This window comes from Natator depressus, chromosome 22, assembly GCF_965152275.1.
Source record: "Natator depressus isolate rNatDep1 chromosome 22, rNatDep2.hap1, whole genome shotgun sequence".
Lineage (NCBI taxonomy): Eukaryota > Metazoa > Chordata > Testudines > Cheloniidae > Natator > Natator depressus.
In genome coordinates this window covers 5693572-5718375 of record NC_134255.1, presented here as the reverse complement: position 1 = coordinate 5718375, position 24804 = coordinate 5693572, and the positions used below count along the sequence as shown (strand labels likewise).

Here is a 24804-nt window from a genome sequence, read left to right as displayed (position 1 = left end):
TGTTGGCCAATCTTAATTATAGGCATCATTACCTGTGTCACCTATAGTAAAATAATTTAAATTAGAGATGGACCTGCGCTGGAACCTCAAATTTGAAGTCCTTCAAGACAGAAGTGAAATAATTATTATTGACATATAAATCATCATCATCATTAGGGTTCAGAGTCAGCACACCATTAGGATGAATGGGAGCTAATGTCCTAAAACTCAGCCCATCAGTCATTGAAGAAAATGTCAATAGGCTTTCTCACCCGCATTAGTTAAGCTTTTCTTGCTGCGAGAGCTGTTTAAACTGGAACACAACAAATATTTGGGTGAGCGTGCCAGCTCCATTCCACCCTCCTTTCCCCTGTGAGATTTACTATTTGGGTCTGAGCCGCAGGCAGTTCAGTCAGTGGAAATTTCTCCAGGAGCTCTTACACAATCCCAGCAGCTGTTTTTAGCCTAGTTTGGGAAATTAATGAACTTGAATGATCCTGTTACGCTCTTAGCTTGTCAGCAAAGAGGTTGAGCAACAGGCAGAGTAAGGGAACCCAGAGAGTGCAGTTGAAGGCTATTTTTGGGTCCCTTTTTAGCCCCCTGCACTTTTTTTTTAAATACAGGGAACCCAGTCCTTAGCTGGTGTAAGTCAATATTGCTCCATTGAATTCAGCAAAGCTCCCTGCTTTACGCTGGCTGAGGAACTGGCCCCTAATATATTGCTCTCTGTATAGAAAACAATCAGTCGCATAAGCATAGCCCAGATGTGAGCATCTTAATGGAGGAGAAAAAATAGTTCTCAACCCACATCTTTCCCCCTTGGTTTACTGCTGCTTGGGGGCGTTGGGGTGCTAAGAGCTTCTGTTATGATTTCCTGCAATAAAACGGGGCAGCAGAGTCTTGTAGCAAAGAAACTGAGAATGAGGGTTAGCAGGACCTTGTGCCAGCCTTCTGCACAGGGCATGAATCATACCTCTGCTTACACTGTTTGGAATGTGCAACTGCATAGTTTACTCTATGAATGTACCTGGTTGTATGTAAGCTCTCCAGGGCTTTGTAAAGTGTCATGCAGGCCTATGGTGCTGTACAAATGATCAGTAGAGCTGGGCTCAGGTCAGGAGATTCAAACCCAGACCCTGCATGTGTGGATCTAGGATTTTCCTTTGCACCTTTACATTGTGGCTGTAGCTTCCACACCTGTCTTTGGAACATGTGGTCCTGCCTGTCTGTTTTAGTGGTGTATTTCTCTTCAAGACCCAGAGCAATCCCCTTTCAGAAGGTGGGTCAAATTTAGGTGGCCACAGATACAGTTCAGGGTATTTCTCTGCATCTGGGGTGGAGACTTGGAGTCTGGATTCCTGGGTTCTTTCCTTGATGCTCTAGGTGACTCACTCTGAGACCTGGAGCGAGTCCTTTCACTTCTGTGTGCCTCAGATTGCCCTGCTCTGTAACATGGGGACAGAAATGATACACCAGCCTCATGGATGTCAATGCTCAATTTACATTTGCTCTGAGGTGCAGAGTGCACTGGAATAGCAGTGTCTTGTGTGGCTTGGAGCTGAATGTAGTTAGCAGGGCTGTGGCTCCTTCTGCTGTCTGCCTGGCTGGCAGATGGAGTGCACACCTGAGGCATTGTCCTACTCCTGACCTTGATTTGTGGATCTCATTTAAACTGCCTCCTCGCAGGCCGGGTGATTCTCATTCTCCCTTCTGCTTGCCAGGTAAACTAGGGGGCCAGGACTCCTTCGAGAGCATAGAGAGCTATGACAGCTGTGACCGCCTGACGCAGTCCTGGAACAGCCAGTCGTCCTTCCAGAGCCTTCAGCGCGTCCCCTCCTACGACAGCTTTGATTCTGAGGACTACCCAGCGGCGCTGCCCAACCACAAGCCCAAAGGCACCTTCAAGGACTATGTTCGAGACCGGGCTGACATGAACAAGGACAAGCCAGTCATTCCTGCTGCTGCCCTCGCTGGCTACACAGGTAGGGTCACCTGCCCCAGGGCAGAGCCTTTCCGAGACAGCTCTTGGGTTCCGTTCAGAAGCGAATCTGGGGCTGGTGAAAGGGGTGAGATTGGCTGACTTGGAGACTGGAGGTCTTGATGCGCAGGACAGGTGCAGTGAGCAAACCATCCCCCCTCGTTTATGGGTCTCAGCCCTGACTGAGAGGGATGGGGTCTATAGGGGGAGAGATGAATGGGTCCCTTCGAGTGGCCTCCAGCACACCAGTCTTAGTGATGGCGTTTGGGATGTGAACCCCCCTCCCTTTAGGAGTGTGACTGAGAGGCACCAACTACAGATGAGCTCAGCCCTGTACTCTGGGAACCTGCATCAGGGTCTGCATTTTACCTCAGTTCCCTGTCTGTGGAGGAGGCTGGTCCAAATACCCCATAACTTTGGAGATACCCAGAGTCTGGGTCCCAGTGTCGTGACATGGGCCCATCTCACTGGCCATCTCACTTCAGCCTCCAACTATCTATTGGAAGGAAATAGCTTTTGGGCATTGCTGTGGGAGCAGATTCCTAGCAGTGACCTAGAGGTGAGAGTCCCTGTTATCCCATCATGTCTCTTGAGCTGGTCGGTCTTGGTCTCATTTGTACCTGTGCAAAGCAGGTGCAAAATTGCCACCTTGCTGAGTCCAATAGTGGTTTACCCTTACTTTGCACAGCTGTGAATACACCATGTGCAAGGCGCTGGAGAGCCAGGCCCCTTACTTGTCAAGGTAGGTGTTTTCATCATCATCTAGGACAATTTTTCACCTCTCCGTACTGTTATGCAGTGTGCCGTCCACTTCTCTGCAGCCCTCAACCCCAGAGGTGGCTGCATTTTGCGAGGCACTGCACAGTCTGAGTATAGGTTGCGAAATGCTTTTTTAGCCTTGGGAATGGAAAGTGATGGGGAGGTGTAAAGAGCCTGATTTTGTCATGGCTTCACCCTTTATGCTGTCCTATACACCGAATATTAGCACCTGCCATTTGCTTTGAACAGGTGTATGGCAATGGAGAATTAGGCCGTATACATCCGTGAAGTGCTTCTTTCTGACGCTATGTTGCACAGTACTCAGGAGCAATACCAGCCTCCATCTGTCCTTACTCACTGTGAGCAAGGCTGGCAGAATGGGACTCTGGGCATGCACACAATCCGTGGAGAGCTTTTCAAGGGTGTGGATGGCTGGGTCTTTCCCCGGCAATATTGGAACATTTTGTCCTTATTTGTTTCAGAATCTAGGCAAGCAGATTTTGTTATTGAACTTTGTACTGATTTTTCAGTTTGAGGGGGGGAAAGTAGGGGAGGGGGGAAGTTGATCAGACTTCAGAACTTATTTGAAACCTAGATCAAAGAGCCAAAGAGGCGTGGCACAGTATCTTTTGTCAGGTCCCCTTCCACTCACGAATAGTGACCTCTCATGCACCTACTGGTGGCAGCTGTGTGCTGGAAGAGTCATGAGGCAGAAATAGCATGTGCAGATAAAGATCAAGAGGCTCAGAGCAGATCCTGAGGTGAGACCCTCCCAGAAATCTCCACCCACTCACACAGTTCCTCTTAGGGCTGATAATTTTATTTTTTGCGGGGGGGATGAGGGGGAGGTGGGAAGATAATTTTTGGAGCTATGTGTAAAAAGGAAGTGGTTTGTTGCTATAGCTTTAATTTTAGAGAGACATCAACCCAGCTGACTGAATGGGAGTCTTTTAAGTGACCAGTGTAAAAAAACCAATTGAATCATGTTGCATTCCTGTGTTAGATACTGCCCTATAGGACATGACTGGTGAAACATATAGCTGTGGGAGGGGCCGTGCGACATAGTACCGTACATTCATCATGGCTCCATTCCATAATACACTTCATTTGTTTCCACAAAGTAGGCCCTGGCATTATTTTGCCCCCAAGCCAATGAATTCTTTCCACTTCTAATAGAGCTTTTCACCACGGGAATCTCAAAGTGCTTTGGAATCCTGACGGCCTTATGCACTCGTGCCGATCCCCATTTAATGGAGGAAACTGAGGCACAAAAGTAGGTTGCTGAATTGGGGCAGAGCTGGGTATAGAATCAAGATCTCCTGTTTCCCAGTCCCACGATCTCTGAGTACGGGACCATACTCTCTCCTCCAGTAGGGGGTCTTGGCATATGCAATACAGGGCACCCAAGTGCCCATTTTCATGTACAGTTACTTTGCTAGCAGTGACAAACATTTTAGGACATTTTATGCTGATGATCAGGCCTGTGTTTTCCTTTGATCAGTTTCCTCCCATTGCTTTATACCCTTCCTCTTCGTATTCGGTGCCATCACATTCTTCAATGGGAGACACTTAGCAGGGTTGCTGGGGCCAATATGTGTCAGGAAGGCATCTAATGTGAGTCCCTTTCCAAAGCCCACTCATACAATGTGACTCTTGACCTAGTGTGGTCAGACTCTTTGCAGAAACTTGACTGAATCTTCTAGACAGCCGACCATACAGAGGGAGAAGCCTTTCCACTCCCCCAGCATCAAGGGAGGCTCTGCTCAATCTTTGTTCTGCTTATCAGAGTCCTGAAGTCAGTAGGAGTTTTGCCTTGAGCTAGGTCTTGAGACTGTGCCCTCTCCCTAGTTACAAGTGCTTGTGCTGTTTCTCTCCAGCTTTGAAGCTCATAATTTAGAGCCGGGCAAAGTTTTTCAGACAAATAGGTTATTCTCAAAAAAAAGACGGTTTCTGTTCGACCAAAACTATTTGTGAATTTGGCTCAAATTCGGTGAATAGATTTGGCCAAAAAATATATATATATATTTATTTTTAAAGTCAACGCATTTTGTTCTAGAGAGACAAGGTGGGTGAGGTAATATCTTTAATTGGACCAACTTCTTGTTGGTGAGAGAGAAGTTGGTCCAATAGAAGATGTTACCTCACCCACCTTGTCTCTGTAATATCCTTGGACCAACACGGTACAACAACACTGCATACAGAATTTTGTTTTGACGTTTTTGAAATGCCGTGCTTTGCCTTTTTTTGTTTTTTGGTGTTGACATTTTGGAGTAGATATTTAGGTAGATTTATTTTAAATGACAGAAATAAGAAAGGTAAAAACCCACCCGTTCATTTTGGGGCAAAAAAAAAAGCATTTCGTTTAACCCAAAGTGAATTTTCTTTCAGATTGTTTTGACTCATTCCGCTGTATTCATAATCAGCTGTCAATAGCTAGGATGTATAGAACACAGAGCATGTGCCTAACAGAAGGCCAAGGGTCTCCCAAAGAGCCCTGGGTGCACCGTGCATTGGTGAAACAGAACTACCCTCACCTCGCTGTCTGCCCCAAACTGAACCCAGGCATTTCACTTCACTATTATGTGTGATGTGATGGCCCTGGACAGAAAACCAGAGCACCAATCCCCGTAACGAGTTAGATCCTTTATTCCACCCAGCACTGCCACCAGTCCAGAGCATCTCTTTGGACTCATGCCTCCAAGAAGTGCCATCTTTACTTATTCCCATACAAAAGCACTCTAGACTACAACCCAAATGCTGCATGCTACATGTTAGTGTAAGAAACATGCATGCTTTTATGGTAATCTCCCTAGCCATGTTTCAAATACCATTTTGAATCGGGGGGGGGAATCCCTAAACACCAGACCCAAGGTTTTTCCAAAGTGACTGGTGATTTGGGATGCCTCCATTTTTCAGTGCCCAGACCTTAAAGGGGCTTGATTTTGGGGAAGTGCTGAGCACCTGTCCTCTGAAAGCCAGGCTCTTTACAAGCATCTCAGGTTGGGTCCCAGGAAATTGAGGCACTCAAAATCACCAGTCACTGTGAAAATCATGGCTTTAGGTCATTGGCCTTTGCTCAGTCTAGTGGAGTTGCTGTCTTTAGAGCTCAGTTTAGTAAGGGACTGGACCTGCCTCATTATTGTAGGACAAATGCTGCAGCAGATCAAGTTTGTGGATGTGTCAATCCAGAGGTGTGATTATAAAGATTCCTGATTCTCCAGGGCCTTGCATTTCCTCTCATCATTTACACCCGGAAAAGGGAATACAGTGTGGGTATAAAATGCAGCCATGTGGACCTGGTTGCAGGATACAATCACTTTGCCCAGGCGCAAGTGACAAAACAAGCTCCAAAGCAGAGGAGAATTGAGCCTCCAAAATTCTAATCTGGATTAAGACATTTCCGAAGTCTGGGGGTGTTTGGAGCTGAGGTTTTGGTTCAGGCCATCTTTATAATGGGCCTTTACAACCTCTGGTTTTACTGCATGCTGCAGCTTTTAAATTAATAGAGACAGTGGTGAGCCCAGAAACATGCTGGTATTTCACAAGCTCCTCCGCTCCAGGAGATAATGCCCAGAGCTCCCACTGGGAAGGGACAGGGCTTCCCGATATAAAAATAATAATAAATAGCAGAAAAGGCAAAAAGGGCAAGTGGGATGGCGGAGTGGAAGTCAGGACTGGGTTCTGTTCCCAGTTCTGGTAAGGAAGTGGGCTCTAGCGGCTAGAGCAGAGGACTGGCAGTCAGGACTCCTGGGTTCTATTCCTCACTCGGTCACCAACTCACATAGTGGCTTGAGGAGGTCTGAGTCTCCGTGCCTCGGGTCACCATTCTGTAAAATGGGCACAACAATCTTTACCCGTGCATCAAGGCTCCGTTGATGTTTGCCGAGCGCTTTGAGCGCCTCTGAGCAAAAACATTGGGCAAGCGTGTAGTATTTTTGGCCGCGATCCCTGTTTTATATGTAAGACACTGAAAATATCATTTGGCTTTTGTTCTCAAGAGCCTGCTTTGCTGATGGCACTGGGAGGTGCCGGTGTGCTTTATCACAAGAGAAACAGCACGCCGATGGTATCAGCCCTAGGAGGCGCACAGTTTGTAGAGAAGGTGCATTCTGGCGGAAGCCCAGCTTGCATTTGATGTGTTCGTAACTCAAGCTAGCGAGCAGACTTTCAAAGCCGCCTTATCTGCCCCCACATCTTGACCTAATTTAACAAGTTGCCATGGTTGCTCGGAGAGGTTGATGCAATTTTCTTATCTTTGGGGGAAGAATGTAACTTCGCAAGAGTTCATGAAAATTCAGTTTCTAACCTGTTTTCACTCTCACAGGGACATAGCTAGGTCCGCTGAGACTGCTCTTCTGAAAGATGATTCCCCTTACCTACTGGGGGGGCATTTTCAAAGTTCGGTGCCCAAACGCCAGCTCCAGCGTTGAGATTTTCAAAGCAGTCTAGGGGATTTTGACACAACTCTTCCATTACAGTAGGGCGAGTCGGGTCAAAGAGTGAGACCTGTTCGACTCTGGAATGATCTCCCAAAGGGAAGCAGTAGAACCTCCATCCCTTGAGGCTTTTAAAACTGGACACACAAAGCACTGGAGAATACAGTGCAGAGAACAAAGCTGCACCGGTCCAATGTAATGAGTTAGCTCTTAAATCTCTCTGATTTCTGTGACCTGTTTTTTCCATGATGCGTGCCGGGAATCTTTAGCCTGACCCACTTCAGCTGCTGATCTCTTAGCCAGGGGGACCATCTAGTACTTCGCACCTCCTTCTGCCCATTGTGGTCACTTGCCTGCACCACTGTGGGCTGGTCTCCAGCAAACAAAATAGCACACAGAGCAGAAACGTGGGGTGTGTTCGCTTCACAAGGCCTAGTGCGTCAGCTTCTCTGCAAAGCCCCTGACATTTGGCTGTGGCTTTCCATAGAGTTATTATTTGTATTGCAGTAGTGCCTGGAACCCAGTTGATTTCAGAGCCCTGTTGTGCTAGTCACTGTACAGAGACCTGATCAAAGACAGCTCCTGGCCAAAGAGCTTAGAACCTAAATAAACAAGGCAGAACTATTACCCCCCGCCATTTCATGGATGGTAAAGCAAGACCCAGAGAGATGAAGCAACTTACCCAAACTTATACAGCAGATCAGTGGTAGAATGAGGAACTGAACCCAGATCTCCTGAGTCTTAGGCCATCACTAATGAATAAGAAGTTACAGGTGCTTTAGAGAGTAGCCTGGTGCCTAAGGTGTTTATAGCCCCAAATAATAGTATACCGGGTCTTAATTAATAGCATGCATTAGTATGCAAGAGTATTATGCAGTTATGCAAATTAGGCACTAGTATGCATGGTCTTAATTTCATTCTTAGTGACAGAAGTTCTGTCTTTACTGTGCTGTCAGGGAAGAAGACAGCCACCATGAGACTGCAGGGGACTATCTGGCTCCCCTGAGACTTCAGCTCCGTGATACATGCAGAAGCATTTCTATTGAACAAATCACTCCTGCAAGTGTCACCACCACTTTGCTCAGCTGAGATCCAGACCTGAGCCTCCCCTTCCCCAACTGCCAAAGGTCTGACAGATGTCTCCAGAATATGCGTTGGAAAACCCTTCTCTCCCCGCAAATCCCCCTCCCTATTGCAAAGGCCAGGGGCCCATGTTGGACAAGTTGGTATTTCTGAGCGAGGATTGCCTGTTCCATTTAAAAGTGAAAGAACACAGCTGCTGGTTTACAAGAAAGAAACAACAGCATCGAAGAAAGTGGGTCTCTTTAGGAGATCTGCATACTCCTCCTCTTCATGCTGCCACCCACGCTGCCGGCTGAAACGTACAGGCCCGACAGGTGCGATCTGATGGGGTTGGGGGGCGGAAGTGTGCTGTCTCCAGCCAACGTCAGAAAGCCTGTTAACTGCGCTGTTCTCAGTTCCTCTCAAGTCACAGGAAGAGATGCTCAGGGAGCCACATGGAATGTGGCAGCCTGGACATCTACATTCAGTGCAGTTTCTTGGGGAGAAAAGGCAGAGTCCGTATGGCATTCTTGACTACTCCCTGCTGCTGGAGAAGGGTGAAGTCGGCCATCCCTGTGAAGCTGGATTTGGGTCAGTTGTGAGAGTTCATAAGTGCATTCAGTTGCCTCTGGCGGACAGACAGAAAGTGGCTGTTCTTAAGGGCAGGCGGCTGTGGGCGAGTGGTTGTTTCCTTGCCTACCCTGTTTGGATTCCGGTTCAGTATGAACTTTACCTGCTGTTGAGGGATGATTTCAAGCATAACTTTACATCCTAGTTTCCCCTGCGACCTGCTTCTAGCTTCCACTGCAAGCTGCTCTTCAAGGCCCGTTTCTCACCCTAAGGTGGAACCAGCGGATGGGGCCCGGGCTTGGTTCAGTGGTCCATGTGCCACCTGCCAGACATATGCAAATGACAGTAAAATCAGCCCCATGCAATGCTGCCCAACCATGACCGTAGCTCAGCTTTTAAAACAAAAATGTACAGCCCGAACCACCGAGCGGCATGACCTTTGCAATTCAGAGTTGACTCTTCAGTGATACCGTTTTACTAGTCACTCCTCAGAGCAGTTAATTAGACTATGGCATAGCAGGTTTTGGGTGCCATGAACACAGATAGTATGTTGGACTCCCAGTGCCACCTTCATGACAGAGGCCTGAGACTCATCAGTACCCCCAATCCACCCTCCACCTGTCATGTGGGCTGGCGCTCCCTAGCTTGCATGCTCCACCGTGGATGCTTCCTGGATTCTTCTGAAACTAGGGATGATCCCAAACCAAAACGCTGGCTCTGATCAGACCCAAACTTTGAGGCAGTCTGGAGCTGAACTTTGCCACTGAGATCCATCTCTGACGCTCCTCTAGGATGCTCCTAACAAAGCAAAATTTGGTGAGGGAGAGACAGGGAAGAACTGCCCATGGTTGATGTGCGGGATGAAATGCAGAGGTACACCCTCACCACTGCCCAAACCTGCCCAGGGCCAGCAAACAGGCCTCGGCCCCTCCTGATTACACTGGTCTCTGAAGCTCTGACATAGGAGGTCCAGGCCAAGGTCAGTGCATGACAGAAGGGGAGGCTGCTCTGGAGATGTTGCTATGCCCACTTGTTGTGTTTGGTTGGAACCACAAACCACACAGCAAAAAGAATAGGTGCGCCGCTCTCGTTTTTTGTTTTGTTTCTTTCACACAATGTCATTGGGGGAGGGGGTATGAAAATCAGCCAGAGAAGGAGTGGGGTGACATGTTTCAGATAGGGCCTTACCATGTAAAGTAATGGCCTGTCTATGCTGGTGGCGGGAGGGAGGAAAGACGCATGGAGGGGGAGTTGTACAGATGTAGCCACACTAGTGCAAATAGTCTCTGTAGATTCAGTGCAAGAGAGGGCTTGAACCAAAGTGATTTACCACAGTACATTGCCCTGGTGTAAACCCCATCTGTTACTCATGCAAGCACTTGTGAAGTGGTGCAAGTTTCCTCAGTCGAGGCCTGCCTGCCCCTCTGGGCTGAATCCCACTGTTAATAGCACCCCAGAAGTTCCCCTTCCTAAAGTCCTCATAAAAACCCAATGTTGCAACAGATCGCTGTGTTTCTAGCAACGCCTCATAGTTATAACAGATGCTTTCATCTAAAAGTGATTTGTAACCACATCAGACACTACTGAAATGTGCCCACTTCTGGGGTGGGCTATGGCAGCTGTTTAGCAGCTCACCAGCAACAGTGTAGGGCAGGAAGTGAAGCATACCACATTCATTTCACTCTGCAGGGGGAATTTAGGCAGGCAGAATTCACTGACCATGGTAAAGTTTTGTTTAAAGGCTGGGGTTAACAAACTCTTTCGCAATAGGGCCCAGGGACATTTAGGCCTCATGTGTCTTGGGTCTGGGCTTTGCATCTCCTTGGAAAGCAAGCACTGTGAACAGCACAGCACCCCATAGTACCATGCTGCAGCATGCCTTCTTTCAGCGCTGGTCCAGAAGAGTGGCACCTACTTTAACACCAGCATCTCTTCCTGCATCCACCTGCATTTTCCCCTGTTGGAATGACTAGGCCCAGCAGTGCTTAACTGGTGAGACCCAATGAGATTGTAGGCCAAGATGGTACAGCTGCCAGTGGGAGGCTACAGGGGGAGAATCTGCTCAGGAGGTGAAATTCTCCCCTTTGCAGACAGCCAGCTGAAATCCTGAGGGCCACAGAAGTTCCCTTCTAAGGCACCTCCTAGCAGCCCCATGGGAAGGCAGAGCCAGAGGGACAACCTGGGAAAGTGACCTGGCTAGGACTCGTGCAATGCATGCCCATGAGTGTGTGCGCATCCACATGCAAAGAGGCTTTGCTCAGACAGGGTTCCCACTGTGGCAGCATTTCATAACCAGGCTTAAGAGGCATATTTTCCCCATGACGTTCAAGAATTCCTAATGCGTGATGCTCCCCAATGCTCTTCACTGTGAGGGAGGCGAGACAGGGCGGCCATTGTGAGTCACATTTAGCATGTGAGCCCCCTCTGACTGGCTCTATTCTTAGCACGCCCTCCCTCCCCACCAGGGACAAAGGTCATCAGGCTGCACTCAAGGGACAGCCCAGAATTCAGAGGCCTTGCCTTGGGGGTGGTGTGCGTGTGAGGTTGTCATCTTTCCAGGGCTCGTATGGAAATGAGTGGGTTCAGCGAACCCTCCTCCGGGCATGGCTGAAAGCTCCCAGAGGTGTTTGAAGCGACCCCATCTCAAAAGGCAGCTTGTGTCTGCACCCTCCCTACTTGCATCTGTGTCCAAGGGCTGATATCTGTCTCAGGATATTCCGCATGAGGTCAGCAGTGCATGGGGCTTTTCTGGCCCTCCCGGGAAGGGCTGCCTCTTAGCTGGGGGTTCTGCCGCACCTTGGGCCAGTGTCTCGTCTAGGGCACAGCTGCACCAATTTACACCATCTGAGAATCTGAAACCACAGGTGGGGGGACTGTAGGACTGGCAGAAGCAGAGGGATGCTGGGGATCTCCTCTAGTTTCAGAGGCTGATTGTGTCACCGGGAAGGAAGTCTTTTCCAGTCAGGATTGAAGTTGCCTCATTTCCTAATGATTCTTCTTAATAGTCCACTGGCAATTGGCTTTTAGAAACATCAACGGCAAGCTCCTCTCTTGGTGTAAATCAACAGAGCCGTGTCGATTTACCGCAGATCTGGGCCCCAGTGTCTTAGTTGGTAACCGCCCCCCTGCTCGGCTAGATGGATCCGGGACGTGGAAGAACGATGAAGGCTGGAACAGAAGATGTGGGAGATGGGTCACCAGGTGCCGCTAGAGGGATAAGGTGCTGAGTGCTTGGAGAGATGAAGGTGCCGATCGCAGAGAACAAACACGTGTTCCTTAGCTACCTGCACCACCCAGCACTTTGAAAATGTAACGCCGTGTCAGTGCTGAGTCTTATTGGCTGGGATTTTAAAAAATGCCTTGGGGAGTTAGGTACCCAGCTCCTGGGCTCCTAACTCCCTTGAGCCTTTGAAAATCTCACCCATTATTAGTGCCTGTTCCATGACTAGATGAGAGCCTCATTCTCCAAGATGCTCATCCCAGATCCTATCCTCACCATAACTCACGTATAGCCCAATTCATCATACGTCCTCAGTGCTCATAGCTCTCTTTCCTCAATGCTCATAGCTCTCTTTCTTAACAATTGAATCTTCTCTAGGAAAGAGATGCAAATACCGAGAGAGGTGGTGCCAGATAACGCCGTCTCCCCGGAGCTGTGCTCTGTCGCACAGGCTCAGACATGCAGTGTGTGTTAGTTCCTGCTGCCTTCTGCATCTGTGGACTCTCTGACATTTCAAACAAGGTGTTGCCCCAGCAGCAGCCGGGCTGTGATGCTTCTGTATGGCTCGGTGCATGTGTGCGTGAGCTGAAGTCTGCTTGCTAGCCATGCAGTAAACATGTTCATTTTCAGACTACTGATCCTCCAGTGGGCAGCCAGGAATCGACCCCCTGGAGCCTGACTCCTTGTCCTCTGCGCTAGCCATTGGACAGCATTCCCTCCAGCAAAGAAAAAAACATCCTCCAGGATGCCGCGCCATGTGATTCCATGCCGCTTACTGTGATAAATTGCTGGGCTTCCCTGCACCTCTGCATGCCAGCTGGCAGCAGAGTGCGAGGAGAACATGCTAACTGCACGGGGCTCCTTGGCCTAAGGTTAGAGAAATTTCTCTCTGGAAGCTTGGAAAGCCTCGAAAGTGCTCGTTAAAGCTGGTGTGACCTGGTGATGTGCCAGGCCAGGGCAATCACTTGTCTCAATGAATGCTTAATTACAGCCCCTCCCATTAGTTGGAACATGCATCAAAGGTTAAGGGAAATCAACAGGATAGGGAGATACTGGTCTTCTTTTTACTCTGCATCCCAGTGTCAGCCTGCCCAGACATTAGTTAGAGCAGCTAAGGAGCTGCTCTAACTTACTGTACGGGAGCATTGGTGTAGAGGCATCTGCTCTGGCCTGCTCTTCCTTGCCTCTTTCACCCCCGGCACCTCCCCTTCCCCAGTGACAGTGGCAGGCACAGAAGTTGGTTCGGTTGGTATATTTGACATTGGGACATCCCCATCCACAAGGGGAATTCTCTGTCTATTTAGGGCTAGAATCTGTTCACTTTGCTCAGCCTCAGCAGCATCCATCTATGTTGCCTGGCTGGCATACTACAGATGGATGAATTAATCTTCTACCCGTGCACCCCCCCCCCCCCCCGAGCTGTAATTCAGAATGTTAGCAAGACGCTCGAGTCGCAAAGCTGGGATCCCCAAAGCTTGGGAGCATCTGGATCAGCCCATTATAATACAGGCAGCTGCAAAGTCCCTATCTGAGCTTCCCCAGTGTAGCGCTCTGGGAAGTGTGGTTGCTGCTCAATCCCTACTAAATATAGACAGTGTGTAACAAAATCCTCTGAGCCAATATTTGGCAAAGCCTTGCCGAGGACAGTTTGCTCACATATTTCCCTGCAGAATGTAGTATTTCTCTTGTTCATATCTGGGATAAGATAGATACTATGAACCTGATTTGGTTTGCATATCAATGCACTGATAACCAAGAGTCTCAGAATCACTCAGATACCCTTTAAATAAAAGAATAGCTAGCGGATAGTCAGGAATCTATCAGGGTACATCTATGCTGCAAACAAGCTAACAAAAATACCCCTACAGGAGCAGCTCTCTGAGCCCAGACTTGAGTTCACAAGGTTCACGATAAGGTGCTAAGAATAGCAGGGTAGACATTCCCATCCAGGTTGGAGCTTGAGTTCTGTCAGTCGCTATGTGGGTCTCAGCGTCTGAGCTCCGGCGAGAGGTGCCATAGCGTGAGCCAGAGTCTGTAGACCTGGGCTCTGAGGCTGGCTGCCATGGTAGTTTTTTGCACCTCTGTTCTCATGGCCCAATGTGCTCTCACACCTTAGTAAATCAGGAGTAGCTCCACTGAAGTCATTGGGGTTACACCAAGATGGGACTGCAGTGAGATCAGAACTGAGCCCATTGGCTCTAAAGCCAGAAAAGACACACTAGGTCCCATTTAGTCTGTCCCTTCACCAGGCAGGATGGTTCCCTCTCTACTAGTGGTTTGTCTAGTTTCCAACAGTTTTAAATGTCTCCATTACTGGCAATTTTTAAATCAAAAGTTGGATGTTTCTTCTAAAAGATCTGCATTTGTTCCAGCAGGAATTCTTGGGGGGGCAGGTCTCTGGCCTGTCTTCTACAGGAAGTCAGACTAGATGATCACAGTGGTCCCTTCTGGCCTTGGAATCTATGACTCCAAAGGCAACAGGACATGGTCCATCACATCCCTTGGGAGATTATTCCGCATCCTCCCATTCCCACTGGCAGGAATTTTATCCTGACATGCAGCGTGAACTGTCATCCAGTAACTTCATCCCGTTGTTCCATTAGCCACCCCTTCTGCCAGCTCAGGCTTACACCCATTGCCATTGTCAGTCTGTTCTCCTTTCCCTCACCTTAGCTGTTGCCTAACCCAGCTTTATATATTTAATTCTTTTCTTGCAAGTCATTCCCTGGATCATTATCGTTGCCCTTTTCTGAGCTCCTCTTAGATGTGTCAGTATCTTGCTGGAAATATGCTGCCCAAAGCTGAATACAGTCTTCTAGGTGTGGTCCTAATCAGACAGGTTTTGGCTTGAGGGCATCCATTTTGGCTTTGGCTGGGACATGAGTGAAAAGAAGAGATCAGTATTTAGGAGTCACTCAGCATGTGACTGATCCAGTGAAAACCTACCGGAAAGTGTGTAAAGCCACAGTCTCTCACGGCAATGCGTTACGTACTTGGCATCAGCCGTGCTTAAGCACGTAGGAATCAGATGCCCTGAGGCATGGCAAGATACAATGCAAATAGACAGGGAGTATAGTGCCTTTAAATTAACTGTCCAGCCTCAGCCAAGTACAGCTGAGGCCCCCTAGAGGAAAATCAGTTCTGGGGGCAAGGAGAATTTGGTATCCCTGGGAATCTGATCGCTGTTGACAAGCAGCTTGTTTGTTTTCAGCTGATCAGATGAGTGGTGCTCTCCTCCCAGAATCGTTATCCCCGACACAGACGGAAAAAGTTAGTCACCAAGAGACGGTTCTGGTTTAAAGCCACCACCTTGCACACTGCAGACAGGTGGACACCACACAGTGCCAGCTGGTACTAAAGGCACAGGGAAGTCCACAAGATGACCACTGGGAGGTTTTTGACAGCAGATGCATGTGTGCATTGCCATTTCTGAGGCATTTCTTGACAAATAGCTGATGGCCAAAATTAGCACCCTTATGGTACTTAGAAGACAATGGAGCTGCAAAGCAAATAGCTTTTTATGACTCAAATGTATATAACACAGGAGGCTTCACCCACAGACCCTTCACCTCCATATCAATGATGATAGATCATGAGAACAACCAACCGGGGAACTTGCTTCTGGACAGCTAGGAGTTGGTTGGATATTGCATGCTCTCCTCTTCTGCTGACTCCAGGCTGCACAGTGTACAAAGGGATCCAGGCCCAGCTGATTTTCAGGATGTCATGGCTGGGAGGGATTCCATTTCCAATGTGCTAGGACGCTGCTGGAAAATATACAAGCTCCTTTTGTGCAGAAGACCCTTGTGTCAGCCTGCCCACTCCAATCTTGCAGAGGCTCTAGTTCTAAGTTTTGAATTATTCAAGATGCTAACCTGTGAGACCACCTTCTGCCTACCCTCCGTTCTGTTATGTTATTACAGCGCTCCTTAGAAATGCCTTCCTGCTTCCCGGGTGCCCACCTGCCCAGCCAACCCTATTCCTTGCAGCAATAGCTGTGCCAGCTGCACTGAGTTGCCTCTTGTTCTCTGCGAGTTTATGTAGGTGGTTCCTGCAGCGACATGTCCTGGAGAGAGGCCAAATAATTTTCATACCTATGTCCCCTTTATCGCATCTCCGTGCACAGCCATGGATCAGAATGTGAAGGTCAGGAGGCAGCGTGTGATAGTGTAGGAGTTCAAGCAGTGGCTGGGAGCTTTTTGGCACGTAAGAGAAGACAGCGCTTCGGTGGCAGAAAAATCATTCCTCCCTATTTTAATGCCAAGAAATAATCCTCTTTATGTAACTGAGACTGAGGTGAAACATTCCAGCGGTTGAACATTCCACTCAGACTGCAGTAGGAAGCAGCTTTACCTGTACGAGTTAACTCTCAAACTGCCAGTTCACCTCTTAATATTAATAACTAATATTAAGGTCACACACAAAGACCCCATTCCAGATCAGGCTCCCACTGTGCTAAGCACAATTTACAAACACAGAGGAAATCATAGGCCTTGCCACAAGAAACCCGAAGTCTAAGAAGGCCTCAAGTGCATCCATGGAGTTTAGAAAGGGAGTTGAAGGCATCCAAGTCGGGGTGAAGCATATAACAGAACCAGAGTCACAGATCCCAGCGCTGTCTGTACTAACAAACACCCAACACATTTTGTATTCATCTGCTTGCGTGTGTCTTCCCATGGAGGGGGTTGGGTGGAAAGAAATTTGCATCTGTTGCATTCCTGGCTCACCTGGTTTTAACAACTTGTGGCTTCTTTGCGTTCCTAGGCAGTGGACCCATCCAGCTGTGGCAGTTCCTGCTGGAGCTGCTCACCGACAAGTCCTGCCAATCCTTCATCAGTTGGACAGGCGATGGCTGGGAATTCAAGCTCTCAGACCCAGACGAGGTATGCCCATTATAACTGGGGGGAGGGTAGCTCAGTGATTTGAGCATTGGCCTACTAAACCCAGGGTTGCGAGCTCAATCCTTAGGGGGCCATTTAGGGATCTGGGGCAAAAATTGGGGATTGGTCCTGCTTTGAGCAGGGAGTTGGACTAGATGATCTCCTGAGGTCCCTTCCAACCCTGATATTCTATGATTCTAACTGATCAGAGACCACTGAAAATGCTTAGGAGAATAACCTACGTCCTCTCTCTTCCTGGCTGAGATGCTACAAGTCATGTCAGTATGATCCTGTGGAGGGGACTAAGGTAGCAGGGTGTTGCTCCCTCAGTAATTTCTGGAAAAATCAATGGTTTAGAGAATGCCCATGAAAGTCTGAGTATTAATGAGCAATTATTAATTGTATTGCAGTGGCACCCAGAAGCGAGGGGAAATATTTCATACCACAGTTGGGACATGGGGGGGGGGGGCGAAACATAAAGATTCCGCAACAGCAAAAGGCATCACCACTTTGTGTCATTTTTGCCAAATAGTCTCTGTCGGGAGGAAGGATAATTCGAGATCAATGAAGCGTTTCCATTTTTCAGTTCAAAACGTCCTTTCCTAGTATTTTTTTTTTTAAAAAAAGAGTCAAAATGGTTTAAATGGTTGAAATTGAAACAAAATATTGCAATGTTGTAAAAGGAAAAAAAAAAAAGTTTTGTTGGAGCCGAAACCATTTTTCTTGATTTGCCAAAAATGTTGAAATATTTTTTTTTTCCAGTTTTCCCCGACACTATTTCCCCTCAATGTTATTTGCACAGTTCTAGAGGCCACCAGGCGTGGACCAGGCCCCAAGCATGCTAGGCGCCGTATGCACAAAAAGACAGCCACTGCCCCAAAGAGCTTAAAATTATCCCCTTCCCCATCTCCTGTCTTCATCTGATTCCACTTCATGATCCCCCAGCAGACTCCATGGGTGCTGTTTCTACAGCCCAGGAGGGGTTTGATCCGCTGGCCTCTGCAAACGCTGGCACTCAACTCCTCCCTGAGTCCATTCTTCATGACGAGGGGGAGAAAAACCATATCACCATTAGCTCTGCCAGCGGCAGGAGCTCCCGGCCCCTTATCCGAGCCAGGAGGAAGAGACTTATTTTAATAGCTACACTCAGTCTCTGAGCCCTTCTTCACCTTCGTTTTCCTCCTCTCCCAGGTTGCCAGGCGATGGGGCAAGAGGAAAAACAAGCCCAAGATGAACTACGAGAAGCTGAGCCGTGGGCTTCGCTATTACTATGACAAGAACATCATCCACAAGACGGCTGGCAAGCGCTACGTGTACCGTTTCGTCTGCGACCTGCAGAGCCTTCTGGGCTACACGCCCGAGGAACTCCATGCCATGCTGGACGTCAAACCCGATGCCGATGAGTGAATCGCACCAGCCAGACTGTGTGGACGGGTGCGTCGTGTCAGTGTGGAGATTCGACGAGACCTGAAAAAAATTTTTTTTTTTTTGCAGTTAAATATCTATCTGTATTTTTTTCAAGAGCAACTCAAATTTGACATTTTTGATGGGGCGAGGAGGGGTGGGCAAAGTCAAGCTTTTGGCTGAATCTGGCAATGTTTGGTTGAGAGAAGAAAGATGGAGCTTTTTATTTGAAAGTTCTCAGAGAGGTTTTGGGGGGTGAATTTCTCAGTTTTAAGAAAGCCAGAAAAGTACAGCTCACTTAAAAAAAAAAAATTAAAATAATCCCTCCCCATCTCACACCATCTGGAAACATTATTAACGAAAAGATCCCCTTGATTACTGTGTTACCAGTGCAACAAACTGACAATTCAGGAAGTGACAAGACTCCTAAGGATTATGCGATTGGTTCTTTTATTGATGGGAGGGACAAAGGGAAGGTGGAACTTCCTGTTTTGTGGGAGGGGATGACATAGGAAAAAACAAGAACAGTTCTTGTTACTTTGCTTTTCTGTTGGTTATTTGTCTGTTACAAAGAACAGATTTTTTTTAGGAGGGACCAAGATTTTTTTTTAATTATTATTTGTTAAAATTTTATTTTATTAAATTTTGTGCCAGTATTTTTTTTAAATAGTCTTAAGCTCTAAGATTATCTCAGTCTTGCAATATTGTGTGTGTATGTATGTTTCTGTTATGTCAGCAGAGAGTTTTATCACAGTGAAGAAAAAAAAAAGTTTATGTAGACCCCACTGGAGAAGTGTAGAGCTCTGACTTATGATCTCTGAATCTTATGTGAAGGAAAATGAGTGCCAAATCAGTCACCAAAAATTCTGGGAGGATGCGTTGCATTTGCATTGAGCCCCATGCACTTTGCTCTGTTGTTTGTTGCTCAAGCTGGATGAAATTTCTCAAAAGGAAATTTTGTTGTTGTTGTTGTTAAAAAAACATCTTTTGGGGACCACCATATTTTCAAAACCACGTTTTTAAAATTTCTGATGTATCGAAAATGTTGCTGACATCTTCACGTATCATTTTCAAAATCAGAAAGTGGGTTTCTTTTTTTTTTTTTTTTTTTTGGTAAAAGGAATGTTTTTTACACTTTGAAGTAACTGCTAGTTTGTTTGTTTTTTAATATCCCAGCCAGTGACTAAGCTGAGCAAAGAAGTTCAGGTTTGACGTTTTCCTATTTGGAACGCAGTCAGTGCTGACGGGAAAATGGAGAAGAGTGTTTGGGGGAAAAAAAAAATCATGAAAAGCTTTGAACAATGAAAAGTGAAACAAGGATGATTTGGAAACTTTCGATGATTTTTCCCTCCGTGTTTGACCAGTGCTGCCTGCAATAATGTACGGCCAGCCATTCTAGGCACATCCAAAATGGAAACTCAGACTCACAAATGGGGAACAATCCCTCAAGATGCTGAGCACGCAAGCCCAGTCCAGTGAAACTCGCATGCACATGGTTAAACTCATGAATAGCCCCACTGAAGTGAGTGGGACCATTCATGTGCTTGATGTTAAGCATGTGCTTAACTGCTTTGCTGGATCAGGCTAGCAATTCCTTTGAGCCCGGAGTGAGTGGATACAGCTTAGACACGGAGAGTGTATCTGCACAACAAGCCCCTCCCTGCAGGAGCAATTCTCCGAGCCCGGCTCAACTGACTGGGGCTCACACCGCTGGGTTAAAAATATCCGTGTGGATATTCGGGCTCGGGCGGCAGCCTGGGCTCGATGACCCTCCCGTCTTGCCAAACTTCTGCCGGTCTGACTGTAGCATTTCGGCTTTCGACTTTAAATATATCTTTTTTTTGGTAAGGACAGTATTAAATATTTGAACCGAATATATTTTCTTTAATGGCTGAACTAATTTCTGAAGCTCTGTATTGATTCACCACAGAGACTAGGAGGGTGGAGAGACTTTGTAGATCAATGCAGGGGAAATTAGAACAATGGGAGATCATATATCAGGTCTGCAGAACTGGGCTCTGAATAAAAGTTGCTAAAAACACACTTGTATTTAGTCTGAACATCCAGTTTGCTTCCTGTTTTCCCATCTCTGTGTAGCCAGAGCACTGTGGTATGGGAGGGCAGGGTCAAACAGGAAGCCATGGGAGGCTGTCAGTTGAGTTCTGTGGAAAGATGATGCCCTGACACAAAGGTGCTGAGCTCCCATTGGACTCTACAAGAACAGCATGTGTTCAGGCCCTGTGAATATCAGGGAGCTCATTTTTAAGCAAGCTTTGTTTGATTGAAACTCAGTCAGCCCCAGCGTGTCAGAGAGCTTAGCCTGGCTTAGCAGGCTGGTAGGTGTAAAGCTGAACACACGGAAAAATGTAGCATGCTGATTAGGGGGGCGTTTAAAGCAAGAATGTTGAAGGCAGATGGTAGCTATGGGGCAAGGGAAGTCCAGGTGTCAGAGCACATGGCTGGGGCTAAGACATGATCCCACCCGACATACAGAGAGGACTGGTGCAGATGAAGGAAAGCGGGATGGAAGGAAGGTGAAAGGAGCATGCACTGAATGAAGAAAGGACAGTCTGCTTTCTGAAAGAGCAGTTCTCATCTAGCATCCTGAGCAAAGGGAGGCTGGCAGCTGTGGCAGGTGAGAGATTGCAGAAGTGAGGGAGGAGGGCTGCTGCAAAAGAGGATTGGAGTTCAGCTCAAGCTGGAGGAAGCAAAGGAAGATGCCGATGTGCTGCTGTAGGCCAGGTGCTCCTCCTCCCTGATAGAAACTAGATGCAAAGAGAGAATAGGTGAAGTCAAACGCCCGTCCAGAAGGTGACTGATTTATAGCTATGTACGGCGGGCTGCGCTGTAGTGGGACGGCTGAGTGAGGCTGCTCCCTGCACTTTGAGTAGGCTGAAGGCATCTTGATGGAGCTTTTGAGTGATAAAGTTGGTGGTAGCTGAGTGCAGAGAGTTAGTTTGGGCTTTTGAGAAGATATATAAGGAGGAAGATTTCAGACCCTGTTTTCCAGGGAGGCAGAGAACCACTTGAACCAGAGGTGATTCCAGCGAAATACACTGGCCCCAAATCCAAGCAGGAGAGTAGCCTGTGACTCTTTAGATGGACTCTTTCAATTCTCAACTGGTAACACAATTCTCCTAGGCTTTTAGGGTCTTATACGTTCCATAGAGTCATAGAAAGTGCCCTTAGGTTCACATTTTACAGTGTCCGATCTGGGCAGTTTTTAGCCAGACCTTAAATCATCACCTTTTATTTTACAGGATTACTCCTGTAAAGGGTGTTAGTGACTGGGGCAGATGTCCCACCATCCCAGCACTCTTTCTGCCTTCTAACCCACCCAGCAAGTGTCTGTCCTCTGGGGTTGGTCACAGTGCAGGGTCCCCTAGTTCAGTTCAAGCAGAAAGTCAGTCAGTAATACTTTACTATGAACAGTTGGGACTTGGGGGTTCATGTGCTGACCCCCAATATTTCTGCCAAACCTGATCAACTCATTCATTCCACGAGGGTTGATTGCCGGCAGATTTTCTGTATTAAGCTGTTTCTACCCAAGACAATGTTTCCATAATGTGCAGGGATATGTTCTCAAAGCGATCTAGAAGGGCTACAAAATGAATGGTGCCATCTTTGCCAACATGCTCCTACCAATGCTTTGCCAAGTTTACTCACCACCCTTTGCCATCCAGATTGCAACTTGCGTGTAAATGCAACAAGCGACAGGCAGAATAGCCTTGGTGACATGTAGTGACTTGACTCACAATTTGCTTTCCCCCCTTCTAGGCGAGAGACGGTCACAGAAAGCACAGTGTGCTGTTTATACACTGGAAATTTGCAGATTTTTTTTTAAAATGCATGTTGACTATTGAACAGGGATGTGTGACCCAGATGAGATAAAGTTAAGGCCAAATGTGTACCTGCACCTAAACCTCCAACTGCATCTTTTATGAGGTGTGAAAAAGTTTGGTTAACCTACATACACGCAATATCTATATAATGTGTGTGAAAGAGAGCATGCACTGGGGTTGCAATTCACCTCTGTGCAAAGATCCAGCACAAGTCTTATTTTGATGGGTTAAGTGGTGTCTAGTACTAGCCCCTCTGGACTGGGGTGAATTGTACCCTGGACAAATATTTAAACCAGATTTAATTCAGTTAATTTCTCTTTTGTTCTGAAAAATTTATTTGAGCATAAGCTTTCGTGAGCTACAGCCCACTTCGTTCCACTGAATGAGCTGTAGCTCACGAAAGCTTATGCTCAAATAAATGGGTTAGTCTCTAAGGTGCCACAAGTCCGCCTTTGCTTTTTGCGAATACAGACTAACATGGCTGCTCCTCTGAAACCTATCTTTTTTGTTCTGGAATTTCTCAAATCTGTTAATTGATTCCAAATGTTTTTATGACTAATTCTTGATCTCAGAGTTCACGGTGGGTACTTAATATCCAGCATATTGCGCTTCAGCACCCAAGTCACATGATATGGGCCCATTTTTCCAACTGGATGAGCCTAATTCTATGCATGTAATTCTTACATGCCTAGAAATGAAGGGCTGGAAGGGACCTCAAGAGGTCAGCTAGTCCATCCCCTCCTTGCTGAGGCAGGATTCTTTGTATGGTTGAATAGTCGTGATCGGGAATTCAAGGTTTGCTTGTTGGGAATATTCTGCGACATTTGTTTAAAAGTAGCTTTCTTCCAGTAAAATTATACCCTGGAAAGATCATGAAAAGGGACCTCAGTCAAAGCGAATTCATTTAAAAAATTTGAACGGCTATTTACAGACATTTTTTCATTACAGCATTTGCCCATCTCTCGCTGTGTATGTGTAACTGATTATAGTACACAAAATCACCTATACAAAAGTCACCTATACATTTGTGTGTAATAGAATCACATACACACATGTGTATGTGTATGCATCATTTTTACACTAATTACACTTCTGGGTTCTGCCCAGAAGAGTATTATCATTCTGTGAGAGTCCACTCTTAACAGGACATGAACCCAGTTATACGTGGTTTTGATAAAAGAAGACTGAGGGGGACCTGATAGTCTTCAAATATACTAAGGGCTTTTATAAAGAAGATGGTGATCAATTGTTCTCCATGTCCACTGAAGGAAGGACAAGAAGTAAGGGGCTTAATCTGCAGCAAGGGGGATTTAGGTTAGATATTAGGAGTATCTTTCTAATTGTACGGATAGGTGAGCTCTGGACCAGGCTTCCAGGGGAGGTTGTGGAATCCCCATCATTGGAGGTTTTCAAGAACAGGTTAAACACGCATCTGTCAGGGATGGTCTAGGTTTATTTAGTCCTGCCTCAGCATAGGATGTTGGCCTAGATGACCTCTTGAGGTCTCTTCCAGCCGTACATTTCTATCATGATTCATCATTGGCCTGAAATTTAACCTTCTCTCAGGAGATTTCCAGCCCAATGTCAAGATATTTAAGAAAAAAAGCTTCCAATATGCATCTGAAATTTAGGACACATCCAAATCCCTGCACTTTTTGAGCATCGCTATTTGGGAGGTGACCTTGGTGGGGTTATTAGAGCTTGTTGAGTTTCTTTTCATTCTAAACACTGCAAATGTGCTTTCCTTGGCATGCGTCTCTCTGAGGGGGTCTATAGAACATCAGTCGAGCTGTTGTCTACATTCCAAAGAATTTCAAATCCATGCTCAATATAGGTATACATATGTGTTCTAACGGAGTATCTCCAGGAATTAGCTGCCTCAGTAAAAGAACATGTCTGTTTTGTTTTGTTTTGTTTTTTACACATGGGATTTTTTTTAAGCTGATAAACATAGAGAAAAAAATTGTTATATTGTGCTGTTCAACTATTTTCCAACTTGTATTTTCATATAATTTATATTTTTTAAAAGTGAAAAAAATTTAAGAGCAAGATTAAAAAAAAAAGAGGAAAAAGCAGGTGCTTTTTAAAAAAAAAACAGAACTGAGCTAGCTTAGAGATGTAGCAGTGTGTGTGTGTGTGTCTGTGTGTGTTTTTTTTAAAAAAAAATACAAAAATCTCCCCTCAGAACATGGATTCTTAAGGGAGGGATTGATTTTGTTTTAATTGCTGATGCTGGCACATCATTTTGATGGAGAATTTTTTATATACTGTAGCCTTATTTCATATTGTATTTTAAACCATGTGAAATAAAATAAAAACCATAAAGGTATGGTGTCGGCGTGATTATTTCTCCCCTGTCCTGCTGAAGGGAGTTAGATTGTGTCTTTCGTGGTATTGCCGGTGTTCAAACAACATGATTCAGACACCAAAATATCATGAGATTGTCATAAAAATAAGGAGACTGTACAAGCAATAAATGGGGGGTTCTTTTTATTTCCTTCTGGTTTCTGAGCCTTTAGGAGTCACATTTTTGAGTTGCAAGGGCATGAAACTTATTTTTCTTTCCTTAAATGAAAGCTGAAATTTTCATGTAATCACAGGATTCCAGGAGCTGTGGCTTTAAGAAAAGCATCAAATCTCGTAAGTCACACAATACTGATGTTACGCTGAGTCC

At 46.5% G+C, this 24804-nt stretch overlaps 1 protein-coding gene across 2 annotated transcripts in view; it reads left to right on the top strand.

Moving 5' to 3' along the window:
- ETS1 (ETS proto-oncogene 1, transcription factor) overlaps positions 1–24425 on the top strand; it is a 121476-nt gene extending 97051 nt beyond the window's left edge. For both annotated transcript variants that reach the window (XM_074936520.1, XM_074936521.1), the window contains 3 exons: positions 1701–1961; positions 16769–16887; positions 18076–24425. In XM_074936520.1, the coding sequence (XP_074792621.1) occupies positions 1701–1961; positions 16769–16887; positions 18076–18291 (596 nt within the window). In that variant the 3' untranslated portion in view covers positions 18292–24425. The remainder of the gene's footprint in view (positions 1–1700; positions 1962–16768; positions 16888–18075) is intronic.
- The last annotated feature ends 379 nt before the right edge of the window (positions 24426–24804 follow it).